General features: G+C 38.1%; 1 protein-coding gene across 1 annotated transcript; it reads left to right on the top strand.

The window, feature by feature from the left end:
• Window positions 1-921: 921 nt before the first annotated feature.
• LOC145783458 (uncharacterized) lies at window positions 922-24,625 on the top strand. Its single transcript, XM_082595338.1, has 8 exons — window positions 922-1,084; window positions 4,872-4,999; window positions 7,402-7,568; window positions 9,937-10,061; window positions 10,409-10,615; window positions 15,478-15,603; window positions 21,015-21,189; window positions 24,337-24,625. Exons 1-8 carry the CDS (start codon window positions 942-944, stop codon window positions 24,526-24,528), a joined length of 1,263 nt encoding a protein of 420 aa, XP_082451464.1. The 5' UTR covers window positions 922-941; the 3' UTR covers window positions 24,529-24,625.
• The last annotated feature ends 1,173 nt before the right edge of the window (window positions 24,626-25,798 follow it).

Below are 25,798 nucleotides of genomic sequence, written 5' to 3'. Positions count from 1 at the left end.
AAAACGGAACACAACTTGATTGAAAAATACTTTGGCCTGTCTGAAATGGCGGAAGAAACTTTGACGTTTTTAACTGTTTTTTCATCTGCAGTCTGGAGTGTAGGCCTACAGGTGATTATAACTTTATAATCATTCTGGACGGGGTGCGATCGTGCGAAAACTGGTTGTGCGAAGACTTCAAAGTGGTGTTAAAAAGCAGAAACTTTAAGAATCACTGCTCAAAAATAAACGAAAGCTTTTTGAGTTTGCGTTTTTGTTTCTTTTACATATTTATGTGGATCAAAATCAATGGTATGCCCCTAAAACTAAGTTTGATATTGAACTGCTAAAAGCAATAATTCTGCTAATCTTTAAAGAATTCATAGGCTCATTTTCTTGATACCGCATTTAAAAACCGTGTTGCACAATCTATCATATTTTGATTGGCAGAACACAGCAAAACCAGAAATATCGCATTCTGTTTTCGCTCTGTCTGGACTGATTGGCAAAATCACTGACGCGAATCGAATTTTCTCTTCATTGAGTGGAAGGTGATGCCTGTCAGAGTTATGCTTTAGGTTAGTTGTACGGTTGTGCCAAGCAAGCAGATAGACGAGTTCAAGATAGACGCTTTGCAGCACTTGAAGAAAGGTTTATGTAGCTCATGTCAATTTACGAATGAGAGTAAGACAAGGTAGTTTTCTGTTCCTTAGTTTTATGCAGCTGATGTTGCGCTCCTTTCAGCGTAATAAAAAAATTGTTTATCAATGGTGTGGTAGCTCAGTCAACATACATACATGGCTTTTAAAATAATCTAAATTCTAATTCATCATGTCTTTCTGTCCTGCAAATTTAGCGCTCAATAAAGAGCAGTTTGTGCGATACAATTCTAGATTTTAGAACAGAGCAACAAGTGGAATTTGTTTCATAGAAAATACTGTATATAATTCTTACACGCCCATATGTTTGAGAACTTTAAAAGTGGAATTTATGCTTTGTGTGGACTGACTGTCGTAGCAATAGCAACCTATAGCTGCAACTCTGAATCATGGAGCACCTTCAGTACATCAGCTGCAGTAAACGCATTCTCGTTATCGAGCGGAAGGTACGGTATGACTGTTGACAATAATTCACTCATCTTCGAACTAAATGAAGCGACTGTGGTCATTTGTTTCGCACTGTGTTAGCAATTCCCCAAACAACAAATTTATTACAATTGATATATTGCCAGTTACTGTAGGTGTTGAAGTTTTACAATGCGGTTGAATATTTTTTAATAATGGTCACAACGGTAAACCATAATCTCTTTGTGAGAAAATTGTAACATAAGATTCCCAGATCCGTTCGTCTGTATGCAATGACCGAAAAGAAACACTCTTCTGAAAACGTCTATTCAAGAATTGTATTTCTGTAAAATTAGCCTCAAGGCTGTCGAAATTGGGACGCAACACCGTACGCCACTAAAACTTGTCACTACACAACAAATTACTGAGATAAAGACGGAAATTTCGTCCAGCTGGCGAGCACTAAGCAAAACAGTTAAATATGCGACCAACTTTCAAGCAACAATTTTAAGAATGACGAGAATAGATTGCAATATTTCAAACGCACGTAGGCAGTTTCTGTGACGTAATGATGATATGCATTATGGAGCTATTCAAGCACCTGTTCAAGTTTGGCTTACACCTGTTCAAGTTTGGCTTACACCTGTCTCGTAATTCAAGATTTAACGATGATGTAATGTTTTACAGGTCTTGCAAACGATGGTGCAATCTGCTCATTTTTTAGAAATATTCCATTACGTAATACGCTAAGATTCAGTAGACCTGAACGGTTTTATATGACGTTTGATTTGGTGAACAATTGTCTGGAACAAATACAGTAATTTGTCTTGTAAGCTTTTGCTTTGGATCAAAACACGGCACAAAACACTTAGTCGTGATCATAGGCGCCGAGTTTTCAAAATAGCTGGGCGGGCGAACACATACTGTCACGTCATAAAGGTTATTTTGTGCGTTTTTTAAAAGGGCGATTTTGCTAGGTTGTTGGGCTAGCCTAGTTTTACATTTAAGTTTATGTCTCCTCTAACACGATTTGGAAACAAGTATATAATAAATATAATTTGTACGCAACAACGTCTGGTCCTCGTAATTCAGTTCCGCATATTTTTTGTGATTGGTATGTGCAGGTTGCGGGACGAAAACTGCAATACTGTACCGGTACTAGTTCCATAATTACATTACTATTGTTGATACAACACGATAACACACACACAATACATCGGTGGGTTCATACGATAAGTCGCTCCTAGCGGGCGCACAGATAAGAAACAAGATGCTGTAATGCAACGCAGAAGTGATTTTACGACAATTCAGCTCCCGAGAAGCCATCTAGCGATAAACTGCGCTATTGAACCGAGCTTACATTGAATCTACAATCAGAACAGTTATATAACGAAGGAGCTGAATTGCAACTAATACTAATGACAACCAACGATTTCATCCCGCCAAACCAACAGGTGTGCACAGTTTAATATCAGTGACGTAACAGACGCAACTGTGATGATTGGAGACGACAAAATAGAGCATTTTGGCAGCAGAGTTAATTGTTAACGTCGTTTGAGAGAAAATTACTCCTTTGAGGAACAATGCTACAGTTTTTAAACCGATTTAACATCTAGCGATGTTAAAACGATGTAAAAGCAGTGGAAATTGCGGTCAGACTTTTGCCGCGAATGAAGTTCCTCGCAGGTTTGCGCAATTTACTTGATTTATAGCACTGGGCAGAGTGGAGACAAACGGCGCGGCCGGACACTTTTGCTTGTTTAACGGCGAATCAACGTTGTTTAACGTTGCATGAATGTAACAATGGCAATAATTGACGAAAACTAATCGCTTAATTAGTAGGCCTATCATATGGCGCAAAAACCCTGCGAATAAGGTAAGTAGGCTAGTATTAGAAGGTGGCAGATGGTTACAGAAATTTTGGGACTTAAAATTGCATTAAATTTTTTTTTTTAATTCCTGAAATGTCCGGCGGGCGCGGCCCGCCCGGGACTCGGCGCCGGTGGTCGTGATTCAAATGCCACCTTTGGTGGTTTTACTAGAAAGACATTCCACATCCAAAGCATGCATTTGTAATATTTGCTTATGTTTCCTCCAAAAATAGGCCTAAAGGCAATTTGTCTCAGGAAGCAGCACCACCTGATAAAATACTGACCGTTTGACATAGCCTACCTACTTCAGACCCAGAATGAGGTGATGTTCTCCTCTCCCCTTAAAACACGAAAAAATATCTTTATTTACTGCTTAGCAAGGTCGGGTTAATGTAGACCTACATACAGGGGCGCCGGAAGCGGGGGGGCAGGGGGGGCGGATGCCCCCCCTGCCCTCAATTTTTCTGCAGATGGAGGGGCAGGGGGGGCAATGGTGCCCTTTTAAAGTCATGTAAGCTACTGCACATTTTGCAATATAACAATTTCTGCTATTCGCTTTTACCCTAATTATAATCTTTCATTTTGCCTTAAAATAATATTTACGTCACAGAATTTTGCAACACAGGTAACAGGCCTTAAAACTCGTTTTTTTTTTCGGCAGCCATTGTGGCCTACCGGGAGCTCCTTCTCGGCGGCCAAATCTGCGTGCTTGAAGGCTAAAATACAAAATAAAAATAACGATAGCACAAGTAAATAAAATTAAACTTGCAACAATGCTAAAATGATCACTTAGCGTTGTTGAAGTCTGGGCCTGGGCGACGTCCTACAATAGAATCGTTGCACCACGCAATAACTGCTTTATCGAGATTGTAATCCAGTAGCCTACAGCGGGACCATCTAACGACACTCGCACGAGTGTCTCCAATGTGGCTGATTTTAAAGAAGTTTGCCACTCCCCTAGAATTCTTTTTAGCAATGAAAAACAACGTTCGACATGTGTTGACGATGACGGCAAGGTAATAAAATAAGTATTTCAATGATGTGAAGGACATTACCGGTACTAAAAGAAGCATAATTTTTGCAAAATCTGATCAAAAAATGTTTTTCCCTCGGATGTCAACTAACCTAGTTCTCCTTTTTAACAACGATTCAATGTCCAACAACATCGAATCGACATAAAAACGACAATATTGCCAGCCGATGTAAATTAGCACTTCGGATTAAGACTTTGCTAAAATAAACGTCGAGAATTACAAACAAGACTTACAGCGCTGGTGATCGCAGATGGATGTATTCCATCAATAAACAATATTCCCGCACAATGCAACAGTGGCGATTATGACGCGCTGACCTAATTTTGCGTCACTCTGACACTAGATATTTTCGACAGTTAATCCACGATCATTCTTTTGCGAAATTAAATAATTGGCTAGAAGAGACCGGCGGCCAAACTTGGCCGATTGAGGAGGTAGCACCGGCAGTCATTCAAGCACTACTTAGTGGCCGCAGGCTGCTTTAAGGCTTGACAGTAGGTTACATCATTATAACATGGCATGATGCCTTCTTTGTATACCGGACACTTGTAGGCTATCATTACTCAATACATAGTGAGCTGATAGATTAGCATTATCGCTATATCTTATCTTAAAACTTGAAAAAAATTGGCCTTTTAGTAAACAAAAGTGCCCTTTTTTCGTAATCTTGCCCCCCCAGTCAAAAATCGTTCCGGCGCCCCTGCTGCTACACATCATAATGTTTTGTTGAAATCCCCTCCCTCCTCCCTTAGACTTCTTGCTGAATCTGCGTCTGATGCAAATGCTGCGGTTTTTCAGTTAATTTCATCTGCACTTCTGACATCTTGAAGAACTCAGGTGCTCTGTGCTCATGGACTTAAATGCACAATAAGTTTGTGTTTTTTAGGGCGTCAAGGCTTGACTACCGTACTTATTTTTTCCAGAAATTTATCAAATGAAATACCTTTCACTGAAGTTCATCTTAGTCAGTTGTACGTCCATGAACTTTACAAGTTCGATGAAAAAAATAAGCAATTTCTCTTCCTCACTGACAAAGGAGCAAGTTTTTTCGGTGAGTCTCTTTTCAAGCAGGCTGTGGAGTGAGACTGAAAATACCTGACGTCGACTTGACAGTTTTTCAAAATTCCAATCCAACTCTAGTCTAAACCACTACAATATGTTTTTTTTTCATTTTAACAGCAATTTCCATGACTCAATTAAGAGTAGGCTATCTTCTGAAGTAGGCTACAGGCTTGCATTACTGAGAGACGTAGTCTATATTTAAATACAGGGCCTTCCTTTCATAAAGTTTCGCTTTTAGTTTTTTGTCACGCCACGCCTCCCTCCACGTAGCATGATTATTGAACAGGTTGCGTTGACAAAAAAAAATTGAAAGATCGCCTCAGCAAAAAAGCCGACTTTTCTCAAATTTGTTCACAAAAGTTGATTGAGAAACAATAGGACCAGCGAATTAGTCCTGCAGACGCTGAATCAATGCAGATAAAGATTGCTTTTTACCGGCTGGAATATCGAATTCTGCGTTGCTCTTCAGTAGTGTTGCCAGATGCTGCTTAACTTAACATTAAGTTATAGTTTAAAGTTGTCTAATCTTGCATTTTTGAAATTATATAAACCTGATGTTTGTGAATTATTGTTACTCTTATGGTAGTTTCACATCTTACATCACATCTACAGTAATGCTTTTTTCAATATTATTTTAAAACAAAAATTAGTCCTATTTAACTGAATTGGCAACTTTAATATTGACCCTTCCCTGAACGAAGCTACTAGAGCTGATTCAGTTCGGGCACTGAAAATGAAACGTGACAAAGAGAAAAACGATCTTGAGAGAACGTCTGCTAAAATTCTCTCTATTGTGTATATTCTCTTGTAATTTATTCATTTGCATACAGTCAGGCTAATGAAAGTTTTTCGAACCAAAAACACGAGATTTATCAAAATTAAATCTTCAAAGTACTTTGAAAAAGTATTGAAACTGTATACAGTAGTTGGCAATTTTTTACTTCTTCAAACAAATTTATTGCGAGCTCGTGTCATTGTTGTCATTAAACTTATTTATTCTAAGGAAATTTTACAATATCCTTTAGCTTGTGAATTGTAAAAAGGAGTTTTGTTAACCTACTTTGTGCGAGATATACGTTTTTTACCAACTGACTCAAGGTTTGTTGATTCTGTTAAGTATTGAAATATGATTTCAGACACGCCTACATGCAGTGCCGGTCTTAGGATATTGCGGGCCCTGTGCGGAATATGCTTTGCGGGCTCCATGACAATGATCCAATTTGTTTTACAAAAATCGGTTTAATTTTACTTGGTTACATAAATATGCATAAAAAACATGAATAAAAAAATACATCAAAAACACAAAATTTCTGTGTTGGTCAGAATAAATAAGTCAACTTCGTATATAATTTATGTTGACGTGTGATAAAAAAATCATTCAATTTTGTTAACAATGCTGTTTTGTGATTTCTAAAAAAGTGTTTGCTTTTTTATTTGACATTTGCCTAACTATTATTTGAGCAAAAAACCAAAAGCAAGTTCAATCGTAATGAAATTTTTGAAACATGCTGAAAGTTTTTGCCCAAATTTTCAATTAACTGAAAAGTTTGGAGGTTGCGGTTATGTTCTCGGCACCCTTAGCTCCTACGACTATGTTTAAGGATATCGGTAGACGTAATTGCTAGCGAATTAAATCAAATTTGTTCCATTAGAAATGACAAAAATTAATGTATTTTCTAAGTAAATTGCGGACTCCCTAATTTGCGGGCCTTGTGCGATCGCACGGTTCGCACACCCCAAAGACCGGCACTGCCTACATGTCTTCATATTCGGCATGGTAATTGTTGTATCTTCAATAAAACTAGTCAGTGAGTTTCGCATTGATTTACAACTGTTGAACAAGCTTTTCGCATAATATTAGTAAAGTGTGTTTTTATATAGCACTACCTCCATCGCAGATATGTGATGCCTTGAAAGCAGTGGCGGATCCAGGAAGGGGGGGGGGGAGAGCGATTGGAGCGATCGTCCCCCTAAAAATACTTGCTGATGGATCCGCTCCTGATTGAAAGAAAAATTTCATTTGGACTGTGCTTCCATGTGTACTATCCTAGCTAGAAGAAAACATTCTTTTCCATTGGTTTAAAGTTTGCTGACGCAACGTCGGCATACATCAAATCAATGTTACAAAGAACTGATTTGCTGACTGAAAGTTCTCCCCATGAAGAAAAATATGCCTGTATTCAATGTTGTGTTATTGGTTAACGTATTTATGTCTTAATCTTCTTTGTTTCAAAACACCTTCTAAAACTTGCCGGGGTGTTGCACTATTTCCGTGCAACTCGATTTTTGTATCACTACAGTAAAATTACATTAATTGGTAATATTTTTGTCGTTTCATCAAGAATATGAGCGTTTCAAACAGTGCATTGGAACAATACCTTTGTTCTGCAGCACATTCAAAGTCCAACCATCAGCAATTGTGGTCAAAAGAACCATACCTGAGCAGGAGAAGAGAACTTCAAGATCGCTGCAGCCAACAAAAGCCCGAGCAGCTGATCGATCTGTCCCGATTTATCTATGACGACAAACATAAAGTTATAATGTGTGTCGTTCCTAAAGTAAGTTAAATTTAATTATTTAATATAAAATCGTATGTGTATAAGGGGCTCGTGGCTTCAATGGGCATGAACGAAAAAACGAAAAGAAAAAATTATGAGAAATAATCTCTCACGAGAACTAAATTTTCCTTAAGTGGTTCAGCTTCTCCCTCGTGGGAGAGCCCATGCTTATTTTCTCTGGCTACGAGCAGACCGAGTATGGGAGTGAAACGTACCTGTGTTACGGTCACGTGATGGAGACGTGGGGCTGCCCGGTTACCAAACTACTTTCGGTTCCAGCCACCCCACACGACGAGCCGATCGCATTGCAACTCAATATTCTAAATGCAGGCTAAGCAGTTAAGCACCAGTAAAATTTGGAAATGAAATCTAACTTATTAAAAAACTGCTTGGTAAAAAATTTGCTAACCCTTCTCCGATTCCTAGGCAGTTGTAAAGTAAACAAAACTAACAAAAAAAAGCTGGTGAATGCCCCAGACAGCAAAATCTGTAAATTTTACATTGATTGAACGTCTTAGGTATACAATGCAAATGTAACACATTTTAACATACAACATATTTTCAATGACAGAACTGAAGTTTGATAGAGGTGATCACATTAAACAAGAAATTTAAAATTATTAGTTAGTCAACCACTACAAATAATTTTCTGTTTTTGTAAAACTAAAAAAACTTGTGTTGTAAGTTATAAAACCAAAGTTAATCTGGGGAGCAAGATTAAATTTCAACTAGGTCTAGGTCCCTACTTGGCGCCTAGATCTTTGACCCTGTGGTCTTTTGCTGTTATCCTAATAACAGCTCCACATTCAAAGTATTTATTAATGTATCTGTGCGTTAACTGTTGTATGTGTACTGTAATACTAAACCAAATAACAAAGAATTTCAGACAACCACCTTACCTGGTCCAGATCGGGTGCGGATCTGATCAGATCTTGACCAAATCTGAACTAGATAAAGTGTCTGTCTATGATCTGTTATGAAATGTTACGAGTTTTGAAATGAATTGAAAAAAATTTTCCGAAAAGAAGCAATGTTACACTTTGGTGCAAAATTTTTTCTTTTGGTTTCGGTTTGTGTTAAGTTTCTTAGCGAAAAGTATCGTTTTGGTCAATTTGTTTAAAAAAAATTAACAGCTTAATTCACAGCTTAACAGCAACTTAATCATTTTTCAACAAAAACTAATCAAAGATTTGTATTTAACAAATATTGCAAAATGGTAGATAAGTGTGGTCCTGTTCATTTAGCCTCTGATCCCTTTGTGGTTAGGAAGGTCACACTATACGCTTGTGATAAAGAAAATGTTGGCTCGAATTAGCGTTGCCAAGACCATAATTTAAAATAGGCTGTCCCTCCGCTTTGAGGTGTGTTTGACGCCATGATAATTGCATCAGTTCTGAGTTGATAATATATTATATACTGTGGATATTATTATCAGTTTAATTATTTTGACGTAACACACAAATAAATAAATAATATAAATAATGCGTTTAATATAACATAGTACATTGCGACTTGTTGTAAATACAGTAGTGTGCTTGGTTGTTATTGATTCGGTCACCGTGACGTCACAAATGTTCACATCTCCACTGTTCGTAACTCCCTCCTCCTGGCTACAATATCACGTGCATGCAGCACTCCGTCTCCTGCGGCGGCCTACGGGTTGCATATACGTCTACGATTACGACTAATCGCGACGCAATGAATTGACTACCAGTATTATCTCCGTGACTTAAAAAGAAAAAGTCTTCAACAAATTGTTTATATTTTTATGCTGTTTTAATAATATTTACTATATCGTAGTTTGTTAGTCTTGCAAGACCTGGTGCGTTGCGTTCTGAAATGGCTTTGCCCGTGGTAGGATTTCTTTCAGGGGTTTTCTTTGCCTACCTTGCTTTACGACTTACGTGTTGAGCTAATGCATCAAGAGTGTTTCCCTCAAGACCATCAACACTTTTGATAACCCACCAGGTCGATCAACATAGCAACTGTCTTTTTGTCTTGTTTTTTTTACTCTTACAAATTGTTAAAAAAAATTCACTAACCTATTTATTTCTCTTTTTTCTAAATTTATAAAAAAATTATTGAGGTGTTGCGACCGTGCCATATTTTAAACTGATTGTCCGGCTTTGGTATCGTGTACGTTACAACGTCGGCGGTTTGTGGCTTCTACCTTTTTCTAGACTTCTGCTATGTTTGTCATATATTGTTTTTTTCGTTTTGATGGTCAGAAATAAAAACAAACTGAACTGGGCTACATTGCCGCTGCAAAAAATAAAATTGGCCAACGCTTTCAAAAAGTTGTGGAATAGTAGCCTAGTCCAGCGTTTTAAATCCATACAAGAAATTATATTTTTAATGTTGTTTGCAGGCGGCTTGTACAACGTGGAAAAAGTACATTTGGTACTTCAATGGAAAAGTTAATAAAACTGACATGGGAAAAGTAAACACTCGAAAGCTGGTTCTTAAAAGTGGACATTTGAGTATAATGTCAAGGTATGTTAAATATGCCAGGTCCAGATATACGTTTAAACAACCTAACTTGGCAATAAATAAACCCGACTGGTTTTATTGCAACGACGTTGACAGGATAGGACACTTGTAGTCGCATCACAAATCCACAATCACTTATATCAAAAGTTCATTAGGTCGTCCCGCAATATCAACACAAAATTCATTGTGTAAATTACTAAATTTACCATACGAGGTGCAAGATTACATTCATTGTGATCTACTTAATATATATTTTTCAATCTCTCGTCTCTGGCTACCGGAATACCGTAGGACAGAAACAATGATAAAATGTTATTGCTATGTGACACAATATGTTTACTTCAATACAGCTTGTCAAAGCCTGAAGTCTTCAAGCGGTTCTTGACATATACGTCATTCTTTGTCACAAGGCATCCATTCGAAAGGCTGGTATCCGCTCACAGCAGTAAATTTACTGAAAGGGCACAAGAAAATCACTATCGAAAAATACTTGGGAGAAAAGTCGCCTACCGTCAGGCGAAGGAAACTTTGAAAGGAATAAAATATAACTATACGAAGTAAGTTTGGCTGACTGTTTCACTCCTTTTGGAATCTGTAAAAGTAAGTATCTTATACAAATGAAAAATCTGTATTCTGCCATATAGTCATTACCTGATTTAGCCCTTTTCAGCAACGAACATGCAAATCTACTTGCTTATTCTGCAGTACTTTCTATCATCATCACGTGTCGTCTCCGATCCGAAGGTTGGCTGTCATTTGCTTCCACATGTCACGTTCTTCCGCCAGGATTTAACTGATGGGAGGCCCGGGGCACTTTTAGATTGGGGACCCCGTGCGAAAAACCACCTCTTCGTCTACAGTATCGGTAGCATTAATCTAGCACTGCACAGCATTTTGCAGAAACTTCAAAGGCTGAAAGAAAAAAAATAACACAAAATGAAATTTTTCCACATAGGGGGACCCTTTAAAAGTCGGGGGGGGGGGGCGGGGAACCTGCACCCTCTGCCCCTCCCCTAAATACGGGCCTGTCTTCCGCTACTATTTTTGCTTTTCCGATGCTTGACAAGTCAGCCCACTGTTTTACATCATCTCCCCAAGTTCGTATTCTTCTTCCCCTGTAGGCCTACCTCTTTCCTTCCAGAATAGGCTACCTTCAATTACTAATTGGTGTAGCTGTCCTGCCGATCCTCTCAAAATATGTCCCGTAAACTTCATCTTTGTTTTGCTATGTTGATTGCTCAAAATGCTCATCTATCTTGCACTCCAATTCTTTTTCTAATTGCTGCGTTTGTATTATGTTTTTTATATGACACTTTTAATATTCTTCTGTAGCACCAGGGTAAAAAAGCGTTAATTTTTTTTTGTGAATTTCTTTGCTGTAGGTCCAACTTTGCTATGACTGGTTTGATGTAACAAGATAGAAGTCTCAGTTTTAATTGTAAATTTATATTTCATCTTAAAAATTTCTTGCAGAACTGCTGCTGCTTAATATGTTTTTTTATAAGTCTTCTTTCTGAGAACGGGACATTAAATTTTTCGAGTAATTGTAGTAATTTGGTGTGTTTTATTATGTCAAATGATTTGCTGTAAGTGTAATCTATGTATGCAAAGTATGTGTATTTTCCTTTTTCTATTTTGCGTTTGCCAATTGTTTGTAGAAGGAAGATTGCATTCTTGTTCCGGATCCTGTTTTATATCACACTTGATTTTCATGAATTTGTTGCTGTATTATTGGGGTTATTATTTTTTTGATAATGTGTAGCAGAATTTTGCTGGCGTGTAATATCATACTTATAGTCCTGTGTTCTTCACATCTCATTGTTTTTGTTATTTTTGGTATTGGGATTAAGATACTCTTTGTGAAGTCATCCAGAATTTCACCACTGTTGTACATCTTATTTATCAGCTTCGTTATGTTCTGCAATCCCCTTTGTCCCAATTGTTTCTGCAGTTCCGTAGGAACTTCATCTACCCCACTTGATTTTTCTTCTGAGAGGCTTGCTATGACATCTCCAACTTCATCTTCCTTTGTTTCTGTAGCTTCAGATTTTGCTGGTGACATTTCTATATTGTCTCGTTCATCATCATATAGTTCTGACACATTATTCTTGCCATCTGTTGGTAATTCCTTCTTGAGTTTGGATTACTTGTCCATCTTTGTTGATCAGCTCCATCTTTGCGGCTGGAGGTTGACCTTTCATTTCTTTTAGTTTGGATAGCCTACAGTTTTGACGATCTCATGCCATCTAGAATGATGTTCCAACTCTTAGCACTTTTTTTTCCAGTAATCTTTTTTTGCTTTTTTACACATTTGTCGGATCTTCTTGTTTAGTTTTTTGTACAGGAGTGTGTTTTTTACAAGCAATGGTTCTTTCAGATTTCGCCTTTCTTTCATTTTATTCAGTATTTCTTCCGTCATCCACTGTTCCTTTTTTTCTAGCAATTTCCTCCCGCATATGTTTTCTGCAACTTATTTTTTACAATTTTTCATCTTATTCCAGTCTGTTTCTAAAGATTTCTTCGCAAGTTTACTGTCCAGTTCTCCTCTAAATTTTCCCCGTTGTTTGGGGTCCTCTAGCTTGTTGATGTTCCACAATGATGTTTCTTTGTCTTCTTTAATGCTTTCAATTTGTTCTTTTATTTTGCACATCACCACGTTATGATCAGAATCGCAGTCAGCACTTGTTCGTACCTTTGCATTGATCATCCCATTCCTGTGTCGTTTACTCATTAAAATGTAGTCTATTTGGTTTTTTGTAATTCCATCTGGCGATTTCATGTATGCCTTGAGTTTGCTTTTTAAACCATGCGTTTGCTATAAACAGGTCGTTTTTTTTCACAGCATACTATCAGTTTTTCGCCATTGTCGTTTTGTGTTCCAAGTCCAAATGGGCCCACAATTTTTTCATATGTCACATCACCAACTTTAGCGTTAAACTCTCCTAGTACGACCAGTTGATCAGTTGATTTTTTGTACTTTCGTATTGTTTCCTTCAAATTTTTGTAAAAAGTTTCCTGGTTTTCCACGCTTGCATCTTCATTTGAGGCATATACTTGTATTAGCAATGTGTTGAAAGGGTGTGTGTTTATTTTCATGCAAATAATTCTTTCACAAACTAGATCATAAAATATCAGGGATTTGCTATATTTTGTCTCATTATGAAGCCTACACCTTTCCTGCGCTTGATCCCTCCAGAGTGTATCACCTTGAAGTTTTCTGATTTTGTTGGTATATTAGTTGTGAATCTGCTTGTGACCAGAAAGTTTCGGAAATTCCTATTATTATCCAGGTCCAACTCTTTGCTTTCTTGTATCACATACGATAGCTACCCAGGTTCATTCAGCCTTCTTACATTCCAAGTCCCTAATTTCAAACAGCCACTGATTAATGATGAAGTCCTGTCTGTTTGTCCTCAAGTGCCCCACCGGGCTAAATTACAGTGATTCATGTGTATCATTTGCACTTCGTTTGCCAAGATTTAAATTATTCAAATTGTATTAATCATGACAATACAAAGGGGCTAGTGGGCTAAGGTATGTATCAGGCCCCCAGAACTAACTCACTTAACAGTAGGCCTACCATGTTTGGTTAAGAGCGCCAACCTTTGATCCTAATGGATTCATCCGCTTGCCGTCCTTTCCAGGCGCCGTTGACGTTGGTTCTTACCGACTCACATTCATCCTCTACTTTGAATACTGACACCCTGCTACCGTGCCAGACCGTTACCCAGATAGGGAGGCTATCAAGTGCTACACCTTGCCCAAGGGTGGCTGAAAGCCAAGACCTATGAGAGGAGGGTACGGAGGGTCTACCCAGGACTGTGATTGTTGGGGGGCCCGAAATTGTGATTTTATAGATTACGCGCAAAATTGTTTGGTTAAAACCATCTTAAATGACTAAATTCAAGCATAAAAGTTGTTATTCTGTAGTCCTAGGGGGCCTGTAATGTAGAAAAAGGGCCCGGAAAGGTAATTGAATTAATTGCGCACAAATTAGGGAGCCAAAGTGGTGATTTAATGCTTTACGTGCAAAAATGTTTTGTTATAAGCACCCTAAGTTAAATCATAAATGTTGGGTATTCTCTTGTCCGGGGAGGGGAGCATAGTGTAGCAAAAGCAGGGTTGAGAAAAACCTGGGCTTTTAAAAACCGCTTTTAAAAAACCCGGATATTTTTGGGCTTTTTTGTTTATTAAAAACTATTTGGAAACGGTAGTTTCACGCTAATTTCACTTCAAAATGAATTTTGGAGCAGGAGCTGGAGTGAATACTGTCGAAGCAGGAGCGCAGCCGGAGTAAAAAAAAATTGACTTCGTTCACCTCTGCTAGGCATATGGTGAATGCAAAAGTTAATGAAAAAAGTTTATTGGTCAGATGATTAATTTGATTATGTTTTAACAAGATTTTATGTTTGAGCTTTAGTAGAGAGCTTGACTTGTTGTAGCCTACCAGATACCGTACGCATAACACTCAGTAATGTTAACAGATTTAACATTTTTCTATTAAACACACAAAAAAAAGAAAAAACTACTAAATCTAACGTTTTCGACACCACATAGTGTCCTCATCAGGAATAACTATAGGCTACATCAAAGAGAAATAAACAAATGAATTTGAAAATTTTATATTAAAGCTGTACAAGCGACACCTGTCAACAGCACCATCAACAACTGACACACGAATTCAATGCAGGATACACAAATTGGCGAGGGACAGATCAGATCACATGATATGCACAACACAAAACACTAAATAATAGTTTTGTTGCAGCCTGATACTATTATTGCGCACAGATGTCCAATTCTGCAGTAAAATGTTGTATGGTGTGCAATATGCCTAAGCAAACATCACGTGTTTTTCCCAAGACAAGGAGGGTCCGAAGTGAGAGAGGGGCCCGGAATGACTCTTCGTATCCCCAGTAAACATTTCTCTCAGAGGCCCTGCTGAAAGCACACGACAGTTAAAAGATAGCTCCACTTTCCACAATTCAGAAAAACCTGTTTTTGGATGCAGTTTTATGTCATGCCCAGTACTTTATATGGTTGAAAATATTTTACTAGCACTGTAGCCTACATTGTACAATGTAACCAAAATACGATAAACTAAATTACCCCGGAAAAAATGTCCAATTAGATCTATCTACCCGTTTGGAAGTAATTACCTACAGATTAAAAACTACTAGCTTGAGCATTATTTTTGTAGTGTTAATAACATGTACTGTGCATTGTGCAATGTAAGTTTGTATGTGGACTGGCTCAAAACAAACACCACCGTTGATAAACTTTTAATTCTTTGCAACTTATTTTAATTCTCATATTGCCTAGTGCCTACGTTAAATCAATGTGACAAAACTGATTTTCATAACTGGGATATTTCAACTGAGTTAGAAAAACTTATCCTTGTGCTTGCGTATCATCGCAGAGGTGTTGGATTATCAATAATCCGAAACGAAGCGTTTTTGAAGCTTGATCAGACAGAGCAAGAGGCAGCCTTGCGATACATTGAAACCATCAAAAGAGGAAATATATCATTTCATCAGTTTTTAAAGTAAGATTGTTGAAATATGATAAGATTGCTTGTAAATGCTTTATTGCAGGGGTGTGCAACGTGCGGCCCGCGGGCCAAATGCGGCCCGCGAAGAAAAATTGTGCGGCCCGCGAAGATGTGCCAATTTTAAATTGTGTGCGGCCCGCGAAACGTGTTTATAATTTAGTTTAGTCTGGCACGTGTGAACAATTCATTGTGGAGTGGATTATTGTAGATTTTGCACCTTCTGTTAACCATTTTAGAAATCTCCGACCGGCCACCGCTAATCCATTGTATTTAATTATTTGGAACGTAAAAATGTATGGTCACATAAAAGACATTATGAATAACCTACGAGTTTGGAAAGCTCACGTATAGACAGGAAATCTTTTTCACTTTCCAACTTTAAGAAACTATGGAATGCATCCTGAGAAGAAAAATGAATTTTCAGACCAACTTGAAAAATTGTTGTATGAATTTTTGGCTCCTTTCAAGGACTTCAAATCTCATGAACATTTGTTTGATATATTCGTTGCGCCATTCAACACAGACATTGACAAAGCACCAGTAGATATAACTTGAACTGATTGATCTTCAAGAGAAAACGGATTTGAAAGCAAAGTATTTAGAAATGAATCTTGGCGATTTTTACCGAAAACATCTCAACTAAGATAACTTTCCACATTTCAAAAAATCCATTGCTTCAAAAATGGCTCTTTTTGGCTCAACGTATTTGTGCGAACAATTTTTTTTCTAAAATGGGCGTCATGAAATCTCCATATCGATCGGTTCTTACAAACGAACAATTGGCAAATGGACTTCGAATTGCGAGCACTTCCATTAAAGTAAATTTGGAAAAAGCCGTTGGGAAAAGAAGCCAGCTGCAAACTTCTCACTGAACTCGTTTAAAGACGGTTTGGTAATAAATTTGAATAGCAGTTTTCTTCAGAAATTTATGCGTCTTAACTTATTATTTCTGCAAGGAGATAACCCCTCATAATGCCATAAGAATAACACGAATAACAAAAAAAACTACTTTTTTGTGCCATCAACTACTAGAAATCATATGTTAAATAAACGTGCGGCCCGCGGTTTCAGCCAGTTATTTATATCTGGCCCTCTTGTAATAAAGGTTGCACACCCCTGCTTTATTGTATAAGGAAAGTCTTACGTGTTTTACTTATCATTGCGTAGCCTAAACTGTGCTCAACACACATTCCTAATTTCCAGCTAAACACGCCAAAACTATGTCCAGGTGCAAGATATTGCTTTCACGGCTATTATTGTAACAATTAAGACGCTGAGAAATCTTTCTACATAGCAACATATTCGGCCGTGTTGGCTACTGGCGTCATTGCATTTATTTGTAGTGTGTCATTGGCAGGGATGGAGGAACCACGTGGGCCTGGGCCCACCTACTTTATTTTCTGGGTGGGCCTGGCCCACCCACTTTTGAAAGCCAAATTTCATTAAAAAGGTAGAGAAAACGGCAAATCAGAGAGGGAGTTCCAAAAAAAGGTCTTCATTCATTTGATACACACTAGTTTGATTATATCTTTGATAGCTCAATGATGAAATCCAATCTTCAAACTTTTCTGTTGAGTCCATTATTGACTAATTGATGTGCAGCACGTGTGGGACTGTGGGTGTGGTTGCGTGTGACTGGTGGAGCAATCTATCAATCAATATAACTATTCTCTATGGTTAGAACAGTGATACCATTACATATGCAAGTACTGTATAATGCTACATATTATTACTCCCAGGTGGTATTATAACTGTGTGTGTATTGTTGCCTTTTTATTTGTGTGTACATCGCCACATTTTGTATAGCACTATAGAGCAATTCAACAGTTTTGTAAAAATTTTGACCACATCCGGCCCAAAAATGGAAAATATTGCCTGCTGGCACGAAAGGCAATTATGAAAACGCAATGTGTAAACCAGGGGTCGGAAACCTTTTTCTAACAGCGGGCCAAAGCCAAACTTTACATGGTCTTGGCGGGCCGTAGCCTATTAATACCAGTTTTGATAGATTCAGAGGCATGATTTCAAGGCGTTGACGTAGCTTAATGCTTTCAGAATATCGGCTAGTAATATCCTTGACGGGAATCAGCTGAACAAATTCTTCAACATAAAAATTTTTGTTTTCTGCACGCACATACAACAACTTTTTGCTAGATGTTACGTTCTCCGATATCTCTTCTTTTCGTCGAGTTACGATTCTTGTTGAAAGACTTAGGCCTATATCTGAAAAGCAGTTTTTTTTCTCTGGACATATGTTTTCAATAGCATCCATCTTACACCTTTTCCGAAATTCTCCATCACTATACGATTTCTTGTCTTTTTCTATTGATTGTGCTACCTTGTAGCTATAGCAAAAGAATTTTCTGATTCATTGGTTTTCCTTTCCTTAGCAACAGAGAAACTTGCTGTTTTAAAGCTATTTTTCACATGTTTTGTATCATAATGGCGCTTTATGTTGAGTTCTTTGTTCATACAAACAGAAACGCTGCAAATCAAAGACTTGGGCCTACTAAAATGATTAATGAAAAGTACTTGTTCTTCCATTCGATTATACTTGTTGAAGTTCCATTCGATTAGTTTCCATTCTTCCATTCGATTAGTTGTAATAAACCACTGGGGGCTGGCCACATATTATTATAATTTGTAAAGGAGCGGCGGGCCGGATGATTTTTCTTGGCGGCAGTAGGTTTTTGCCGACACCTGGTGTAAACGATTTTAAATATCAGGAATGCAACAATGTTATGGGGGGTCTGAAGGGCTTCGCCCCCCAGAAGTTGGGTTGATTTTGACTGCTGCACCTCTGGGCCCACCTACTTTTAAAATGGTTCCTCCATCCCTGGTCATTGGACTAGTTTCAGCTTGACCGATTTTCTCCAGGGAGAGATGTCTCACTTTTCGACTGGCATGCTACATGATAAAACCAGGATGCATAATATAGTTTACTTCCGACTTTTTTCTTCGCTATTTTATTTTGCTTTGTCTTTAATGTAGCCACAGCAGCCTAAGGGGTGTTAACATCAGGCGGTAAGCACTATAGCTTCAAAGGCGAAAACTAAAGTTTCCGAGTAGCCTAGTAGCGTGGTGTAGGCTAAAAAAAAAACAACGTTATTTCTGGTGATGAACTTCAAAAATTTTTCGGTGAACAAACGTAATTAGTAGCGGTACACTGGCCACAGTTTTGACGCAAAATACAAGTAAAAACGTCGACAAGGTTCTACAGTAGGGTGGATCAAAAAATCCAAAAATTTTATTTTTCTAAGCTAGTATGTCAAAAAGGTGCGAAATACCCATAATAACATACATGCAAATTTTTTTTTGGTTTTGACAATTTTTTGAGCGCCCCCCGCAAGGTTTTATTTTCCTAATATCGGGTTGGAGAAAGTCTCCCGCAAAATTGGTCTAAAGCATAAATACTGTGTGACTCACTTATGCGCTTTATGATGTCATAATAAGCGACTTGTGTTTAAACAGATAGGCTACAATTGACCGTTTTATCACCATTGCTAAAATACTTGGTTGGGTATCTCAACAATTAGCTGATGTAGCATTTGATTCTTCAAAAGAATTCTAGATATAAAAGAAGCTTTATAGTACAATTATTGGAATTTGATTGCACTGCAGGTTCCACAAAGTTTAATAAAAGTTATATGCGCTTCTTACAGATTAAAAGGCAGTTCACTTAGACTAGTACGGGTAACTCTTCTGGGCGATGGCCTAGTTTTATTATTACTTGGTACTCCCTTCATCAATCTTCACCATTCAGCGTACCAGTTTGACTGCACTGGTGAATGTAGCATTGATCTGGCGATGCGAAACCCAGGATACTTGAATCACGCAGTGACGCAGACACTCACGATGGCTGACTACAGCTAATTAAGAACCCTTAGATTATATGTCAGCAATAACAATCTGTATGAGAAACTGCAAGCATTGGTTACGTTCATTATCCGTGTTTATGCTCCAATGAGGCTCGCAAGAAAATCACACTCATCTTGCAAAAACGGAGCTAGACATATTCACCAAATGATAACCACATAACGATATCTTAGTCAGAAGCACAAGAAAATTATCGACCCAGTTATGCAGTGCACCGCAACTCATACTTTGCTCATCCGGAAAATATAATTTTGGCTATGATAACTTACTATCGACCACACATTTGAGAACTAGGCCTGCGTGGAGTGATGAAAGCTAGAGCTGCAAAACCCAGCGGAAAAATACAAAAATTTAAAGTTCCCTCAAAGCTTAATTTTGATGCAGTGAAATACTTCGAATTGATTAACTGGACAGATCTTCCTATCACGGAGCCTCCTGTAATTAAAACAATGACGGATGCTGAGCTCCTGCAATTCATCATGATAGATGTGACTCCCACTGTACTTTTTCCCGAATTTCCATGTCACACGCAGGCTGTTGAAAGGCTCGTTCAAGCTGGTTACCGATGCATCTAAAGCAGTTTGTGGACCGAAATATCGAAACGGCTTCATTCGTGCCTGAATTGCTTCTTGTCAGTTAATGCCAACATTTGAGTCTAAACGTGACTTTACTCACTTCAATTTGTAACTGTTTGTTATATTGCTTGCAGTCTTTGTATGCATGAGCGCATAAATTAATAGGAAGTGACTTTGCCAATGGGCCACCTGTCAACCCAGTCATATAAAGTTTAAGCTTGTGAGTCTATACTCGGCCATCTGATGGTGATGGTTAATAGGCGTTTACCTGTTGGAACCGCGGGTGATCCATCCGCCAAGTTACTTTAAAATTAATCTGCTGAAAGAGGGTGAAGTCAAAACTCTTAAGTACACACATTTTCATTGTATTTGGTGTTATATTAGAACCTTTTGCCATGTCTGCAAAGCGAGTTAAAATCGAGAAAAAAATTTGCCATGCAGTTCTTGTATGTATAAGTGCCTAAATTTGTATGTCGCGGGGGGAGATCAAAAACTTGTACAAACCTCTTCAATTTTTTACAATGTGTTATGGTGATATATTGGCAACTTTTGCCATATCTAGCTAATTAAAATTGAGAAAACAATTTTTTTTGCCATTTTTGATCCACCCTATTCTACAGCTTACTTGGCTACCATGCGGGGAATTTGCTTTCTTGTTAGATATGCTGTTACATAATAGCCTATTACTTTGGGATGGCGCAGCCGATTAGGCGTTGGCTTTCTAATTATGCAAACCTGGTTGGACTCCCGGCTCATGCTGGTTGTTGAAAAACACCGCTCATCTCTATCTAGGGTGTGACAAATTGGGTGGGCATAGTTGCTGAAAGAAAGGCGGTCGAGAGAGAGAACTAGCCTCCCTATACTCTTGTTAGTGCCGAAGGCAAAGTATAATGAAAACCTTATCTTCTCATTTCCCAAAGCTCAATAACTGAGTACGGGACCTTTACTTTGCAGATATGTGGTAAGAAGCAAGGATCGTTATGCGCTTGACGTACACTGGCGACCACAGACCAGTTTGTGCAATCCTTGTCTTGTCAATTATGATTTCACTGTGCAGTTTCAAGACCTCGCTCAGGATTCTAATGTCCTTTTGGAATATTTGCAACGCGAAAAACCAGACCATGAAAAAGTATTTTTTGATACCACTTCGCATGTTATCGATCGACAAAAGACATATCAAGCATTCCAGGGTATCGACAACAAAACCCTGATCGAACTAACACGGCTTTATTCAAACGATTTTAAAACCTTGGGCTATTCTTCATCGCTAAAAGACTATTTAAAGGACGAAAATAGATAACACAGAGTTGTATTACGCCTAGTCTTAACTTGAAAATTTGTTCTACTTACTACAATTACTAACGTTGGTAGATCTATAGCTTTGCAGCAAGAATAGGTCTATAGAGGGTAAAATTAACTGAAAATGAAATGAACCTTCACCCAACCCACATTTAATAAAATTCCTCCGTTTTTGCAATAAAATTAAAATGGAGCCCCAATGCCCCATGTCTTCTTTTTTTTATACATAAACTTTGCCTCCTGGCTTTTTGTAATTTCATCCCTACCTCATGCTATTCCACGAACGGATGCATGCAGGACCGTTGAGAGGTTAATTTGAACCCGGTACCAAAAGATTTTCTGGCCCCAAATCAAAACACTTTTAAGCTTTTGCAAGTTTCCGGGCCCCTTGGAAAGGTCACAGGCCCCTAAAATAAAGCCTGGCCCAGGTCCAAAAGTACCCCCTGTCAACGCCACTGAATACATGACATAGAAAAGTGTTTCAGAAAAGGAGGAGTTCATGATATGACATCGCAAAATATACTTAGTCCTAGTAATGTAACCTAAGATGAATGCATGTGTGGGGTAACACCAGGGTTTCCAGCGTCAGCAAACAATGACACTTTTGCACCCACTGATCACAATGTCTCATTCTACTACGGTACATTTAACTAAACTCACTGCTTAGCGATTTGCTTGTAAACTAGGCTACATTGTTACATACAGAATGAAAAATATGTAAACTAGCTACCGATGAGCAGGGATGTGAAAAGCAAGAAATACAATTAAAACAGGATAATGCAAATATTAATGCAAGTCTTCGACTCATGCATTTTTCAGTCCCAATCCGGCTCGAGTGTTGCCGTTTTTTGTTTTCAGAATTGCGATTTCGTATTATGAATAAAAAGAACTATTTTATCTAGTTTATAGCTAAAATTTCAAAATGAAGTTTAATTTTATCAACTAATATCCTCTCTTAAAGTTCAATCCAGTACTGCTGTCTTAGTTTGATTATTTTGATGTTAAACGGTCTTTCCAAGATAAAATAGTTTAGTTTCGACACACGTAATAAACATCTCTACAGCATCATTTGTGCAAGATGTAGTATTTTTAAGATAGAGCAAAAAATACGCAACCTAATTTTATTTTGCATTTGTTCATACCGTTGTAACAACATCTAGCACAATTGCATATATACAGTAGGCATACAGCAAAGAATTAAATGAAGCCTTGAGCTTTCTAAGAGATGGTAGGCTGCTGACCTACTGTTCATTACCTCGGGGTCCACCTCGGTCCAGGGCAGTGTTTCCCAACCCGAGTCCGCGGACTCAAGGCTCTGGGTGAGTCCGCAAGAAGACCTAGCCTAGAAGAAGACCAAGATTCAAGAAGACCTAGCCATAGTCTTCAATGAGGTTGTATCTGTGGTTAATTATATCAAATCCCGCCCTTTATGTACTCGCATATTGCGAGCGTTGTGTGACGAGATGGGTGCGGAGCACACTGGGCTTTTATTTCATTCGAACATCCGTTGGCTGTCACGAGGAAAAGTGTTAGAGAGAGTGGCTAGCTTACGCAATGAAATCGGTGCTTTTTTAAAAGAGCAGAATGATAAACTTGCCATGCGATTCAGCGACAACGAGTGGATTGCCAAATTGCTGTAGGCTATTTATTTGATTTTTTCAGCCATACCAGCTGAACACTACTATGTAGGGAAGAAATTTTTTTTTTTTTGATGTATCAGAAGACATTGTCGCATTTAAAGGTAAAATGAAACTGTGGATGCATCGAATGGAAAGTGGGAAAATAGCTGCTTTTCCTGCTTTAAACGCATTTTTGGAAGAAGAAGAATTTGATTTGAAGAGCATCGGTGGAATCTTTTTTGAGCATCTTACTTCATTTATGTTCGAGCTGGACAGATATATTCCTTCCCAAAATTTCAACAAAGAGTTTAAGTGGGTGCGAAATCTCTTCGAGGTTTCAGCACTACTGGTTCATCCGGGAATAGATTGCATTGGTGAACAGCTGGTTGTGCTGCAAAGTCGCCAGCTGTGGAAAGAGAAATACAAAAATGTTTCTCTGACTCAATTTTGGGCCAACTTCCAAGTAATGGAACCCAATCTATCTGAACTCTGTTTGCCGGCAACAAGAGCTCTTTTGCCCATTCTGACAACATATCTTTGTGAAGCTGGTTTTTCAGCACTAGCTATGATTAAAACCAAGTACCGCAACCAACTACAACCAGAAGACGACATCAGATGTGCCTTAACGACCATCAACCCCAATTTCCATGAACTGGTGAAGCAAGTTCAAGGACAAGGTTCCCATTGAAATATGTGAATGTGAGCAATAAACAAATTTCGCTAAAACAAGTTCGTTTGTGATTGCTGTAACATGAGTCCGCAAAAGTTTGGCCTATTGCAAAAATTGTCCGTAAATTGAAAAGGTTAGGAAACACTGGTCTAGGGCCATCGCAAATTTAGTTTGTGCAGCGTTTTTCGGCTTGTAATTTTATATGTATCATTAGATAGATGTTAATTGGTTGCTTCGAAAAAGATGTAAGATACATCAAAACACAATTATTGTAGAGTAAAGCTGTTAAAAAGATTACAATTAAAAAAAGAAAATGATAATAGCATCACAGCAGCGGGAGGGTCGAAGTGACCATACAATTAAGGTCTCCAAGGCAAGCAGCCACCCCTAAACTCATCAATGATATTTGGCTAATTGAGACAAATAGATATATAACAGTAAAGATGATAAGAAATTAAAAATTTAGGTAGGCCAACGTAGCCAGTGTTACAATCAGTGGCTCCGCCAGACCTTCAACATTGGGGGGCAAAATATTACTGCAAGACAGTGATATATTATTTAATTTCTCTTGTTTTCTACCGCAATATAGCCTATACCAGGGATCACCAACTGGCGGCCCGCCACGCTGTTATGTGCGGCCCGCAGAAGGTATCAGCGTACAAGTATAACCAAAAATACTTTTCTTCAGGATTTAAAGAGCATGAAGGCAAAAATACTTTCCGGGAAGCATATTTTCGCTTTGCATACGATTCCACCGGCCGATCAATCAGATTGTAGTTCTATGTGGGAGTCGCTTAAAGTTATTCCAATGCGATGTCTAGCCACACTGTCCCAGTGGTTGATTAAAACGTCTGTTTTCGAATTTCGAAATTGTCTGTGAGCATAGGGTTGCTTATTTTAAGTTTGCAAATGTCATGTAAACACTAGTGTGCGTTTCACCGTTATTGTGTTTCACGAGTAGTGTTCCCTTTTTATGCAAGTTTTTGTTGGCAAAATAGGTCGGTGTGCCAACTCAATTTATAATAAATTGGCAAAATATGATGTATAAATTTAAAGACTTTTTCTGGTTGTATTATGAAAATATTTAGCTTATTAGGCCTACTGCAAAATGTTGTTAATCAACAATTCTTGCCATGCTGATAAGCACCGCAAGTGACAGTTGTCTATATCAGGGGTGTGCAACCTTTATTACAGGAAGGCCAGATGTAAATAACTGGGTGAAACCGCGGGCCGCACGTTTATTTAACATATGATTGCTAGTAGTTGCAAGTACAAAAAAGTAGTTTTTTGTTATTCATGTTATTGTTATGGCATTATTAGAGATTATCTCCTTGCAGAAATAATAAGTTAAGACTCATAAATTTCTGAAGAAAATTACTATTCAAATTTATTGTCACACTGTCTTTAAACGAGTTCAGTGAGAAGTTTGCAGCTGGCTTCTTTTTCTGGCGGCTTTTTCCAAATTTACTTTAATGGAAGTGCTCGCAATTCGAAGTCCATTTTCCAAGTGTTCGTCTGTCAGAACCGATCGATAGGGAGATTTCATGACGCCCATTTTAGAAAAAAAATTGTTTGCACAAACAGGCTACGTTCAGCCAAAACGAGCCATTTTTGAAGCAATGGATTTTTTCAGATGTGAAAAGTCATATTGGTTGAGATGTTTTCGGTAAAAATCAACAAGATTCATTTCTAAATACTTTGCTTTCAAATCCGTTACCTCTTGAAGATCAATCAGTTCAAGTTGGATATCAGCTGGTGCTTTGTCACTGTCCGTGTTGAATGGCGAAGAGAATATACCAAACAAATATTCATGAGATTTGAAGTTCTCGAAACGAGCCAAAAGTTCATACAACAATTTTTCTATTTAGTTTTCTTCTCAGGATGCATTCCATGGTCTCTCAAAGTTGGAAAGTGGAAAAGATTTCCTATCTGTATGAGAGCTTTCCAAAGTTGTAATTTGTTCATAAAGCCTTTTATGTGACCATACATTTTACGTTCCAAATAATTAAACACAATGGTTTAGCGGTGGCCGGTGGGAGATTTCTAAAATGGTTAACAGAAGGTGCGAAATCTACAATAATCCACTCCACAATGAATTGTTCACACGTACCAGACTAAACTAAATTATAAACACGTTTCACGGGCCGCAC

The sequence above is a fragment of the Aplidium turbinatum genome, chromosome 14 (assembly GCF_918807975.1).
Source record: "Aplidium turbinatum chromosome 14, kaAplTurb1.1, whole genome shotgun sequence".
In the NCBI taxonomy this organism is placed as follows: Eukaryota; Metazoa; Chordata; class Ascidiacea; order Aplousobranchia; family Polyclinidae; genus Aplidium; species Aplidium turbinatum.
The sequence above is the reverse complement of the archived record's forward strand: the minus strand, read 5'-3'. Positions and strand labels throughout refer to the sequence as shown.